We start from the raw sequence: 13,781 nt of genomic DNA, 5'->3' as shown, positions 1-13,781 counted from the left end.
CAGTAGAATATGCCTAGGCTGCTGGGCGCTTGCCATGATGCACTGAGTGTTTCCTCTTCACTCAGTCATGTTTATCTCATTTCATCTCTGGCTCTCTTCCACAGTGTCTTTGTCCTGTCTTCCTCCCCTCACCCCAACAAATCGTGTTAGAAAGCTGTCCCTCTCTGAGCCTGGTTCTACTGGAAACTTGTTCCTCTTTAAAGGGAGTTTTTCCTTCCCACTGTTGCCTAGGACTTGCTCAAAGGGGATTGTTTAATTGTTGGTGTTTTCTCTGTACTATTGTAGGGTCTTTACCTTTTAACATAAAGCAGTTGAAGACAACTGCTGTTATGATTTGGTGCTAGATCTATAAAACTGAATTGAATCACGCTGAAATTGAATTCATGTCTTGCTCTTTCAGTATTTTTTCTGGCCCCTGGTGTCATCCATATGTATATTTAAAAATATTTATTTTGAAGGTGAGCTGTCTCACCTTCAAAATAAAAATTGCTGTAGTAAGGCACGCATTTTCCACTGAAGGGAAATGTTCTTTGTTTCTGGTTCGAACTTTCACCACACCTCGGGAATTCGTTGGTGATTGCTGCAATCACCTGTAGTTTTATATGAAGAATAGTAACTTGTCTGCAAACAATCTGCTGGTAACCAAACAAATCACAAGGAGGGTTTTGGTACAGCATCCTCATTGTGAAGGATTTCACCTGTCAACAGCCAGCAACCTCAAGGAACCGCTTAGCAAACGGTCAAGGAATACACATCGCTGACAGAGGGTCGTTGACCAGTCTCTAGACTTTAGTTGACAATAATTCTGATCATGTCCTGAGATCTGTATTCAGTTACAACATCTAGACTGATTTGTCAGCTTACTATATTTTCTTTTTATGCTTTTTACAAGTACAAAGTACAGAAAATATATAGTAATTCACAGGAATTTTAGCAAAAACTACCGCAGTTATGTTGTGGAGATTATTTTTGGCATATGTGGATTCTTCTGCTTTCCAATCCCTTTAATCATCCTGCAACTCCTGAGACGTTTGGCAACCTTTTCTGGGCGTCCCTGCAGGTTTGATATGAGCACTGGCGTATACCCTAGCATGATAATGATGCAGCTGCAGCCTTGCATGAGCAGATTTGTTTGCATTTGGTGTTGCTGCGTACAATTTCTGTGCACATGCATGCAGATGTGCATGTTCTCCACTGACATTTCAGCAAGGAAACATTTTGGAGAGTCGTATTGCGATCATTCTAAAAGTGACTTTACCGGAAGGTCAGAATCTAATCTCATTTTGCTTTTTTTTTGACTGTGTGCATGGGTGCTTGCCAAAAGCATGCCTCCAAAAGTAGCTACAGTACTTTATCATCCCTCCCATTAAACTACCATTCACCTTTGCAAACAGTACTTATATCTTCGGAAATCCTGTGTGCAAAACACAGCAAAATAAGTTGGAAATCCACTTTGGCACGTAGAAGATAGTCCCCTATCTCGCACAGAAAAATGAGGAGTGGTTTTAATCTAAACAGCTTATTTCCTGTATTTATAAAATGTATTCTTAAGTAAAAAGGAAGTTGAGACTGAGGGTCTTACCGGACCGAGACATGTCACAGTGTTTCCATCCATCTTCTCACATTGGCTATCGCACGCCAGGCACACGGATCCATTGGCAAATTCACGCTCTTCCCTGATAAATAAGAAAAATGAAAATAGGAATGCATGTATTATAGATTTGAGAGCACAGTGAAATATTGATTAAGAGCATGCCGCAAGTACGAGCTGTACATTGAGGCCTTTTTCAACAAAATCAAGTGTGATACAACAACCGGTTTATCTGGGTCATCTCCAAGATGCAGTGCCCTCTGCTGAAGGGGCATGCAGGGCAGCGAGCTACCTAAAACTATTTGACCAGGTTAACGGCTTAGTATGGTCAATATGCTTACAGAGAAAGTCCATGAATAATGAACGTCTTTTTAAATCATAGGCAAACATGAGGGGATGTGTGGAAGGTGGAGGAAGCAGGAGAAGAGATGGTGGGAGGGAAGGAGGAACGGGAAAGATGGTATGAAAGGCCACGGAGAGGGCATTTAGAGAGGGAGTTTGCTTTTGATAGGACCAGAGTGAAGAGACAGAGGGAGTGTGTGATAAAAGAAAAAGAAAAAAAAGCCAAACACATTTTCTTTTCATCCCGTTATCAAAGAATCACTGCGGTTCCTGCAACGTCTAAAACGCTTCAGTCAACCGGTTAATGTGTACTTTATGTTGGTTTTGTTTTTTCGCTTCTGAGGGGAAAGAAAGTAAACAATAGAGCTCGATATTGGGTTTATACACTGCAATTACCCTGGCAGGAGCTCCACATAGCCCCAGGCCTTACTGTTGAATCCTTATATGTGTATATTGGTGTGTTTCTGTGCGTGATTGTGTGTGTGTGTGTGTGTCTGTGTGTGTGCACTCGCATACTCTCAATCTAAAAATTCCTGTCTTGTTTGTGTCCGAATCAGCGCATTATCTTCACTTTTGAAGTGCGGCGTCTCGGGCGGGCGGAGGCAGGCTGCTGTCAATAACAACTGCTGCCGATCAAAACCACTTTTCACATCAGAGGGATCGATCAGCCAATGCAGAGGACAGACGCTCTCAGAGGAGGATTCGCCCAGTTACAAACAAACCTCTTTCTCACAGCAGCGGGATAATGAAAGGGACTGTATGTGTGCGCGCGTGCACGTGCATGATTTTGTTCATATTTGCATGTGATGCTATTGGGGTGGAATAAAGAGTCCACAGATTCCTCCTTGTGAGCTGTTTTTATAAGATGTGGCACTGAGAATTTTGGATCTCCTGCGGGTATGTGGGTTTTTATGCATTTTCATGTGGGTAATATTAGATGAAAACCTTTTAGACTCGGTAGTTTTAAAAGCAACAAAAAAAAGAGAAACTAAACATCCTGACACTCTAGTGTTCAGCTCACATTAAAAGGCAATAAAAATGAAGATAAAATCCCAGATTTCCCTTTGCTGAGCCTTTATTTCAGGGTAGTTTTTCTTTAAATGGTCCTATTGATTCTTTATGATCACAGCAGTTTGTCTGACACATCCAAAAAGCAGAGTGTGTAAGCTACAGATGGTCCTTTTATTAATGATGTTTTCAGTGGGAAACTCCCATAGCTCTCTTTGCATTTCTCCCCCAGCTTTTTTTCCCTTGTTCCAAAATAAATTAGATTCCTCTCTCCGAGGCACTATGCAGGGGAATCCTTTAGGGGGAAAAAAGGCCCAGGCAGCGGAGAGATATCTCTTTTCTTGGTTGAGGTGGAAGAAAAGATACATGGAGCAGAATGGGTGAGAGACAAAGACCTCTGCAGTCATGCTCTCTGGGGTCATTTCCATTCCTTCAAAGCCGTTCTTCCTGATTGGCCTCCTTCACAGCTGGTAGTGCGCGCCAAAGCCCCACTGGGGGGATGACCTGATGGGGGATTAGTCCTGTTTTGGTGGAATTTAAGCAGGGCTGTGGCCGCTGTTCAGAAATCCAAACATCCAAATAGCCACAGCACGGTCAACCCACCAAAGCAACTTTTTAAATTTTTTTTAATTAAACCCATTCAGCTCCTCCCTCACTCACTCCCTCCCTCCCTCCTCCCCCAACCCCAGTGGGATTGCATTTCAGTCCTCCCTGCTCACCCCCAAACTCCTTTGCTCTCTCTTTGTTTTATTCAACAGACGTATAAACTGAAGGGAATTAGTGCCTCTTCTCATTAACAATGGAAACACAGAAGAAGAACGAGCTGAAGAATCTTAAGGTTTAAAATCACCATCCCGAGAACATTTTTAATGAGCTAACACTAAATTCTTGAGAGATATACAGTTCAGTAGCTTCAGAACAAAGTGAAATATTAAGCAAATCTATGCTGCATACAGCAAAAGTGCTGAAAATAAGCAGCGCTATGACAATCTGCTGTCCATATCCAGTCATTAAATTAGTGTACAGACTGTGGAAATAAGACTAAAATGATTTTTTAAAGGTGAAAACTATATATAACTCACATACCGTAACAGAACAGTATTGGCTGTACCCACTTTTTTTTAAAAATCAATTTAGATATGCCATGATGTGGCTTTTTTATGCAGATGATATGACTTTCTTCAACAATTCAACAGTGTATTTGTATTTGTATTTGTATCTACTTCTACACAGTGACCCCATGGCAAACTCCAGTCACTGGGGAAGATTCCTTGACCAGTATTCGAAGCGGTTGGTAAAAAGTTTGGTCAGTCGCATGTTGCTGCAGTCGTATTTTGAAATGAAGGGATGGACTCATCTACAAACACTGTGCACTTACTCTCTGAGCTGCAAACTGTGAAAAATGCAACACAAGCCAGAAATTTAAAAAAAGTTCACTTTTACAGAAAAAAGTGCCTCAGTGCCACAACTTTTACTTGGAAGGCAAACTGTCTACATTGTTTCGCACTTTATCAAGTTGTACTGCCCTGCGGATAGTAGTTGAAATAGATAGTACGGTAGTTTTCGACCAATTTCACCCAGCAGGAGCCAGAAACTGCCAGGAATCTTTGCCAACCAGTCAGGGACTACACCTAGCAGCTTTTAAGAAGTGTAACCAGAGGTACACTTCAACTGTGAGAGACAGAATGTGAAAAAAAAATCCATGAATTCACATGGTAGGATTTGTAAAGAATTTATTCGTAAATCAGGGTGGAAAATAAGTATTTGGTCACCTCAAACAAGGAAAATCTCTGGCTCTCACAGACCTGTAACGTCTTCTGTAAGAAACTTTTCTGTCCCCCACTCGTTACCTGTATGAATGGCACCTGTTTGAACTCATCATCTGTATAAAAGACACCTGTCCACAGCCTCAAACAGTCAGACTCCAAACTCCGCCATGGCCAAGACCAAAGAGCTTTCGAAGGACACCAGGAAAAGTATTGTAGACCTGCACCAGACTGGGAAGAGTGAATCTACAATAGGCAAGCAGCTTGGTGTGAAAAAATCAACTGTGGGAGCAATCATCAGAAAATGGAAGACATACAAGACCACTGATAATCTCCCTCGATCTGGGGCTCCACGCAAGATCTCATCCCGTGGGGTCAAAATGATCATGAGAACGGTGAGCAAAGATCCCAGAACCACACGGGGGGACCTGGTGAATGACCTGCAGAGAGCTGGGACCAAAGTAACAAAGGTCACCATCAGTAACACACTACAACGGCAGGGAATCAAATCCCGCAGTGCCAGACGTGTTCCGCTGCTGAAGCCAGTGCATGTCCAGGCCCGTCTGAAGTTTGCCAGAGAGCACATGGATGATACAGCAGAGGATTGGGAGAATGTCATGTGGTCAGATGAAACCAAAGTAGAACTTTTTGGTATAAACTCAACTCGTCGTGTTTGGAGGAAGAAGAATACTGAGTTGCATCCCAAGAACACCATACCTACTGTGAAGCATGGGGGTGGAAACATCATGCTATGGGGCTGTTTTTCTGCCAAGGGGACAGGACGACTGATCCGTGTTAAGGACAGAATGAATGGGGCCATGTATCGTGAGATTTTGAGCCAAAACCTCCTTCCATCAGTGAGAACTTTGAAGATGAAACGAGGCTGGGTCTTCCAACATGACAATGATCCAAAACACACCGCCCGGGCAACAAAGGAGTGGCTCCGTAAGAAGCATTTGAAAGTCCTGGAGTGGCCTAGCCAGTCTCCAGACCTCAACCCCATAGAAAATCTGTGGCGGGAGTTGAAAGTCCGTGTTGCTCGGCGATAGCCCCAAAACATCACTGCTCTCGAGAAGATCTGCATGGAGGAATGGGCCAAAATACCAGCTACTGTGTGTGCAAACCTGGTAAAGACCTATAGTAAACGTTTGACCTCTGTTATTGCCAACAAAGGTTATGTTACAAAGTATTGAGTTGTATTTTTGTTATTGACCAAATACTTATTTTCCACCCTGATTTACGAATAAATTCTTTACAAATCCTACCATGTGGATTCATGGATTTTTTTTTCACATTCTGTCTCTCACAGTTGAAGTGTACCTCTGGTGCAAATTACTGACCTCTGTCATCATTTTAGGTGGGGGAACTTGCACAATCGGTGGCTGACTAAATACTTTTTTGCCCCACTGTAAAAGCAAGTAAATACCAACTCAGCACTCTTTGTTGGTAGGTAGACACTTCTTACACCAGGCCTTTGGGTTATGGATGTTCTGATTCCACAAGTCAGGCCAGTGACTCAAAACAAAAAGTGGGCCTGTTGAATATTGCTTGCATTTCCTCACTGTGACTGACTGTATTTACAGTATTGGAAACAAGTGTGGTTCAGCCGCTCCCTGCCATGCGCCTTTCCTCGTCTTCTTCAAAGCCTTCGCTATGAGCTGTTTTCCCCGGCAACTTCAAAGCTTCCTTCCCACAAACGGCGCAGGAAAGGACCAGCAACAAGTCAACATGACCGAGGGTTGCTCGCTCTCATACACACTTACACACGCGCTCTCCTCTTCCCCTGAGGAAAACACGAGCCTGACATCACACCGCTTGGAAGAAAAGTCATATTTATCTTGTGGCAGATGCTGCCGGTACAGTCTTATTTTAGATGGATGCTTTCAAGTGTTGCGATTCACAGCATCTCCCCGTTCATTCAAGAACAGCAAGAAAAAGGCTGGAAACTACGTCTACAAAGGAGGGTTTCTCCCCAGGTGAGTTGGCAGTGATCTTTTTGATGTGCCTCTTGGCAACATAGAGGGATGACCTGAATGCAATTACTCACAGCGAAGATCAGTGGATTGTGAGGACACTCGGAAACAGCTTGCTTCATTTTCCTGCTCAGTGCAGTAAACACTCATGTCTGTCAGTCCAAATGGGTGATTTGAAATGAAATGTGCTTCAACAATGGTGTATACTTAAATTGAGTTTGGACAGTGGGTGTAATATGCAGCCAAATGTTCCTCTGACTGTTCGCACTGTAAAATTCCTTATTGGTTCATCTCATTACATTCATGCCAATCAGCAATTAGACTCTCCTCCTCCAGAGCCCTTGAGGATGTTTTGACTTCATTTTCATGCATTAAAACAGTTTAAATTGATTTTATTTCTGCTGCTTGTCACGTATGGCTGTTTGCTGAGGAATTAATCCAGCTTCCTGGGACCACAATGATCAGAAATGTGTTGGTTTTTTTTTATTCTTTCACAGTTTAAGTCAGATCTACTCAAAGATATTTCCAGACCCACGTACAACATTTGCTCAGAATGTGTCAGAGGAAGGAAAGGACTTTTACTGAATGAATCGACTACTCACCCATCAAAAAGGTTGCAGGACTGAACGCAGGTACGGCCTCGCTTGAAATATCGGCAAGAGAGGCACTGGTCTGGCCCTGGTCCCCAACAGCCATCGTCCGAACACATTCGGTCACACACCATTCGTTGTTGGACTGTGAGGAGAATGTTCAAATGGTCAAAATAGTATAATTTTCTTTTAAAGACAACAGGGAGGATGTTTGGTGTCAACACATTAAACAAGTGTTGGGGTACGATCACCTGTTAAGTGTGTATGTGGCTAATATCCAGCTTATATCTTTGATGATCCTTGGTCTGGCTATCAGCTATCAATTATATATCAGTTATATATTGTGGTTACGTAACACCTCGAAATGTCTGTGTCTTGGGATACGCCACAGTACGATCAGATACAGGCACTATATTTTGTCCTCTTGTACACAAAAATAACTTTAAAATTCTCAAGTTCTACCAAAGTGCTTAACAGTTTTATTAAACATCTCTACACATATCAGTACTAAACAAATTAGGGTCCTGCAGCACAGACCTAGAAACTGGTTGGCAACTGGTTAGCAACCAGTGGACATGAAGGAAAAACATGTATTCCCCAATGATTGTTAAGTAGTTGGTGGCTTTTGCTAGTATTGTTGCAATAAACAGTGAGACTGTGAAAAGTGAAATGCAATTGCAAGAACTGGGTCCTAGGATCACCAATGTTTGGCTTGATAGAAGTGTTGCTCACGTCACTTCCTGTATGGCAACTCTGCCTCCTATTTTGATAGCAGGGACATATGTATACCTGAAGATCATTTGTGTTATTTTTTTAACAACATAAAATTGGTTGTACAGTCCTCTGAACTCGGTTTGTTCCAATAATTGATGCAATTGTCTTCTCAATCTAAAAATTAAGAATGGTGCAAAAGTTACAGACATTAACACATTTTCATCTTTGACCCCTTGGTGGCACAAGATGAAAAAAGTTGGCGAAATGGATCACAAGACTGTCGAAAGTCAGTGTTGATTCTTGGGGAACCCACAGACTTCATTGGCAGAATGTCTTTTCTTTAAGATGTCTATAACATTGCTGCCTGTCCCAAATTATAAGTGTATAAATGTAGCAATGTGTGTATATCTATTCTGTATTCATGCCTAGGAGATAAGTCAGTGCTTGTAAATGGACTGCATTTATATATTTTTTTCTACAGCTATCGGAAGCTCAAACTGCTGTATGTTTCTGCCCACCTGAGTGAGTAAACATTGGTATTCCCCCACATCTCTGCCATTAAAGAACACATCCACTATAATTGTAACCCCCCCACCCTTTCCTGTTGAACCACAACAATCAATAATGCTCATCACACTCAATCGCTGAGTGACACACATATCCCCGGGAGTGTCGCCTGGTGGGGGCCAAACCTTTTGTCAACAGGAGAACAGTCAATCGTAGACAGTGGGTTGAGCCTAATGAAGAGACCTGTGTAAGGTGCCATCGATCGATCTCTAATACACACACCGTACTCATTAACTGGCTAATGATATGAACCGCAGTGTGGCAGGACCGTGATAAACTATGGCGGCTTAGTTATCTCCATCTCAGACACAGAAAGCTTTAGTGGCAACCACCTCTAACAAATCCTCACAAATATTATAAATAAGCTCATTACCCTGGGTATTGTGGAATCATATGAGCAATATGTCCCTTTATTTGCCTGTTGTTCATTCCATCACGCCTCCACTTCCCATTGCAAGCATTATACTTAACATACCTTTAAGGCATGACAGTTCCCATGAAATTGGCCAAGTCAGTGTGTAATACTGGGGTAGAGGTAATTAGAGTGCTAATGGTACCATGGCTATGGCTGTCGTTTAGTCTCATTCTTACTGTTTTCCCTTTTCTTGTGCCTCTGGCTGCTGTTTTTTTCTCTCTCTTTTAGTATATTGTGTGGCTGTGGTTAAATCATCCACTTTTTCAGTCACTCCCTCATCCATACATCTATCTTCTGCCTTTTGTCTGGGACTGGCTGAAACCCAAACCTCTCACCCCCCAGCCACCTTCTCCAGTTTATGTGGGGTTTATGCTGGTCAACAGAGAGAGATGTAATCTCTCCAGCATGTCCTTGGTCTACCTCAGGGCCTCCTCGTAGAATGGCATGTAACACCTCACCCAGGAGGCATCCTAGTCAGATGCCCAAACCACCTCAGCTGACTCCTTTTGATGTGGATGAGTAGTAGTGATTTTATTACTGTACACTGATTTTTCATGCATCATAAGGATTTCTTAGAGCACTATATAGTGGATGAAATTTGCATTGCACTTGCACAACGGAGACGCATTCACTCTGACAGACTGCTCAGTTCATCTGTGTAGCATTAAAGAGTAACTTACACTAACTTTTAATGTTATAATGTTAGTGTGTGAATGTGTGTGTGAATGGGTGGATGACTGGATATGTAAAGCGCTTTGGGGTCCTTAGGGACTAGTAAAGCGCTATATAAATACAGGCCATTTACCATTTACCATTTATACTGTTAAAATCCAACCCACACTGAGAGTCAATCACTTTAAACTTCTAAAAGATACTCTAAACGTATCCTGTCTACTTTATTGCAGGTAACTTTCACATGAACTAGTCCAAAAAGCAGATGCTAGCAGCTAACAAAAACTAGCCAGCTAGCACATCACTTTTACCCAATCGGCTTTCATTGCAATTTAAATTTCGCATGGCCTTGTCCTCACATAGAACCGGTGCTCAGAAATTACTCCAGCAATTTATCCATCCAATCATCCTTTTAACTGACCCCTTTGTTATGAAATGTGTGTGTACCAGATGTGGTCATTGCTAACACTGAACACTGACCCAGCCAAGTTTGTCCCTTGTGTTGTTCGGCCTCTTCAGTAGCTCTTTGCTTCCACGTGACTCGGGTCCTTTATCTCATTTGCCACCACCACCCTGTCTCCTGCTGCCACATTTTCTTTTGCCACTCTCAGCTTCATGTCATTTTCCCGTCACCTCTCTCCTGTTTTTCCCAACCTGCCACGCGCTCTGTCCACCTCACCTGGAACCTTCCCTAGTTTTCCTGGCAGCCACAGCCTGTCTGTCACACTCTCTCAAACTTGAACACCAGCCAAACCCAAATTAGCAATAGTCAAAATGCAATAAAACTACAGTTTCTGAGTGGTGCTGCTCACACCCCTCCTGAAACACTCAGTACGATTACGTGGAGGAAAAAACAGGAGAGCAGGAGTTCTTGAAAGGTTTAAAAACTATTCAGAACCCTACTTTGGCATCAAAATTTGAACCATTTTGGATTAATTATGCAGCTAAGACACTGCGTAATGATGCAATATTGCTTAAACTCTGATTCCTCCCTCAGAAGGTGCAGAGGTCTGCAAAAGCTAAAAACTTTAATAGTCTTAACACCACATCTACTCACTGCACTCCTTTGGATCTTGGTTGTTACGGACGAGGACTTTTTGGCTCGGGGTCCTAAATAGCGACGTCCAGTTGATAGTGTTATAGAAGCAGAGGCGGCTGTTGTTGAAGATGTAGACGTTCCCGGCGCTGATCTCACTCAACGACTGGAACTGGAGTGAGGAGATCCAACGCTGCTTCAAGATCAAAAGAGAAATACCACTTCCACTGAAAGAGAAGAGAGAATAGAAAAGGAAATGAGTCATGGCAAAGGGAGAAGGGGTAGAGGGGACGAGTAGGGAGAAGAAAGGAAATCAGAGAGAAATAACAAATTTAAAAGAAATAGTTGGAAGCACACAAGAAGATTTGGAAAGCAATTTTAACAAGATGGAAGAAGAGAAAGTAGGATGAAGGAGTAATTGAGGGTTTAGGAGGGGGGGGGGGAAGGAAAGGAAAAGACAAGGTTAGAGGGTGGGATGAAAATATATGATGGAGAGGAACAGTAATGAGGGGAGAAAGGGAAAATGGATTAAGAGTTAAGCTAAGAGTCAGACAAAAGAAGAACAAGAAGTCACGTAAAGCTAGAGAAAAAAAAACTCCTATTAAAAATGTAATGTTAGAAAAAAAAAGAAATACCAGACATAAAGAAACTTTTGCAGATGCAGAAGGTTTCTCCAGCTCGGACTTGTACTCGAGCACTGCTGAGCTACATGTACATCATGGGCATTTACAAAACACGACTGGACCTCCTTTGACTCTGCAGCACTATCTCTCTCGAATCTGTCACTTGCAAGCAAACACAGAACCTGTTATCAAAACAGGGCAAATCAAAGCTGTGTGACAACAGCGCTTCAAAGAGCTTCTGTGAGCAAAAACCTGCCGGTGGCTCACCAGCTCCAACGGCGAGCATCCGAAAAGAGGAAACAGCAGGAAATTAGATGATGCTCTCGGAAAAAAGACCATAAAATGCTCGAAATGGCCAATTTTGCCAACTTTTCTCTAAAGAATCCAGGAACCAGCTGAGCTAAGTCCTTCTTCTGGCAAATGCAAATCTGTGCATCACTATTTTGAGTAATTTTGCTAACAGACAGCCAGCACAAACCAATCACATAACCTCTTTGGCAAAGATAGAAATACTATAATTTAGCTGCAGGCTTCAAACATGGTTATTTCTGCAGAATTGTGACATCATTTTGCAGCCTACGAGGTCTCTCCTTGACAAGGGCAGCTGATAACACTGGTCTACAATTTTTGAAAAGTTGCATGCATCAAACAGCATATTAGATGCCATAGCAACTCAATTCAAGGTGTATCAAGGTGGGATGTTGTCACATACAGACGTTTCATCAATTATTCGGAATATTCTGACATGCAAATATGTTGATATCGTCCCGGAGTCTTATCATTTTAAGCATCTGTTTCATTTTCAACGATCAGAAAGGAAAGAAAAGTTTGACTACATTTATTTCACAAGCATTTTGTCTATAGACAAGTGTAATATGAACAATCCCTCTGGAGTTAAGTGAGTATAATGGCTTTATTTTAATTTATTTAAATGTATGCTGTATAGCTTTGTGGAATTTATTATTACTCCTCAGTAATGAATGAGCAGAAAGCGGTGATATTGCAGTGTTTCCTCTTTACTGATCTCGCTCAGACGCACGCATTTGCAAACCTGCAACATCCATCCAGTTTTGTTACGTGGGCAAACAGGATATTATAGACATCCTTGTTCTGTCTTAGACATTTTCCAGATGAGATGTAAATATGGGTCTTAAAAGGTGTCTTCCCACCTGGGCTTTGCTGGAAAACCTCTAAGAGCTTTTGTCCAGGATGCATCATGATTGGAAGCCCAAACCCAATACAGTTGGCTCCTTTCAATGCAAAAGAGGAGTGGCCCTACTCCCAGCTCCCTGTGGATGTCTGGGCTCCTCACTCTATTTCTAAGGTACAGCCAACCACCTTACAAAGGAAACTAATTCCAGCATTTAACAGATGTATTCTTTTAGTGACTACCCCAGACCATATGTGAGGGTTTGGATATATATTGGCTGGTGATTTGGAAACTGTCTCTCTTCACCACAATAGTCCAGTACAATACCCACGTTACTGCTGACATCCCAACAATCCAACTTTTTACAATCCACCTGCTCCTCTGTTGTGAACAATACTCAGAGATAGTTAAATGCCTTCTTGGGGCAGCTACCGTAGTTTACTCACAGGGAAGCCTTCCAATGGTTAGAAGGAAAGTGTAAGTGCACCCAAATGATTTATCCTGCAATGGTCCAATTTTGGCAGCGTGGTATCGCGTCAGGTCATAGCAAGAAGGTCCTGCCTTCAAATTCTGGTTACACTGGCTGTAGGTTTAACTGTGAACAGGACTGGCTATCTGTCTTTATGTGTTAGCCCTGTAACAGCCTGGCAATCTGGTGAATCTAGTCTCTCGGCCCTGAAATGGATAAGTGGAAGAAAATCCATGGATGGACAGAAGAAAGTTAGTGTGGGCATGCCTGCAAACATACCTGTAAAGAGCTCTGCCTCCAATGGTAGCCAGGCTGGAAAAAACACTAAGATCTGTCATGTTTTCAGGCCAGGATTGGATGTTGAGGTAACCTAAAGAAGACATGTCAGGCAAAGTGGTTGAACATGTGCTAATTAGTATGTGGCGGTATTTGATGAAGGAGCACAAAAATAATGAGCAACGGATAAAAACCCTTCTGTTGCCTACATCCAAAGTTTCAGATCACGGAGCTGCTCTGAAGTTCAAGCAAGAAACCCTTTTCTTTGTAGGAAATACGCTTGCAGAAGACAATATTTAATATTTAATATTGCTAATTAAAAGAATGGATTTAATATTCTGCACAATTTGTCTGGTTGCCTTTAATGACAGATTATATCAAATCAGCATCTGTGGAAATGACATTAAAAGGGATAGGAGCAGGAAATGGCTGGGATAGAATGGCCATTGCTCTTTCTTATTGCTTAGGTTTTCATTATGAAAATGCAGTTTCACTCCATTAGCTGTTTGGCTCAACTGCAAGTCGCGGTTTAATATGACAAAAGGGTTTGTATACGAGGTATTGCTCATCCCTTAAGGCCTCTAATAGC

At 42.2% G+C, this 13,781-nt stretch overlaps 1 protein-coding gene across 3 annotated transcripts in view; it reads right to left on the bottom strand.

Moving 5' to 3' along the window:
- The window catches only part of LOC146641949 (receptor tyrosine-protein kinase erbB-4-like), a 381,415-nt gene that overhangs the window by 95,023 nt on the left and 272,611 nt on the right, over positions 1 to 13,781 (bottom strand). For all 3 annotated transcript variants that reach the window (XM_085399432.1, XM_085399434.1, XM_085399433.1), the window contains exons 11-14: positions 13,196 to 13,286; positions 10,696 to 10,901; positions 7,283 to 7,415; positions 1,583 to 1,676 (exon numbers count right to left, since the gene is read on the bottom strand). In XM_085399432.1, the coding sequence (XP_085255558.1) occupies positions 1,583 to 1,676; positions 7,283 to 7,415; positions 10,696 to 10,901; positions 13,196 to 13,286 (524 nt within the window). The remainder of the gene's footprint in view (positions 1 to 1,582; positions 1,677 to 7,282; positions 7,416 to 10,695; positions 10,902 to 13,195; positions 13,287 to 13,781) is intronic.

This window comes from Rhamphochromis longiceps, linkage group LG23 (genome assembly GCF_057381845.1).
Source record: "Rhamphochromis longiceps isolate RC_006_pf linkage group LG23, R_longiceps_female_GT1.1, whole genome shotgun sequence".
Lineage (NCBI taxonomy): Eukaryota > Metazoa > Chordata > Actinopteri > Cichliformes > Cichlidae > Rhamphochromis > Rhamphochromis longiceps.
Note: the sequence above shows the minus strand (reverse complement) of the source record. Positions and strands in the feature narration are given on the sequence as shown.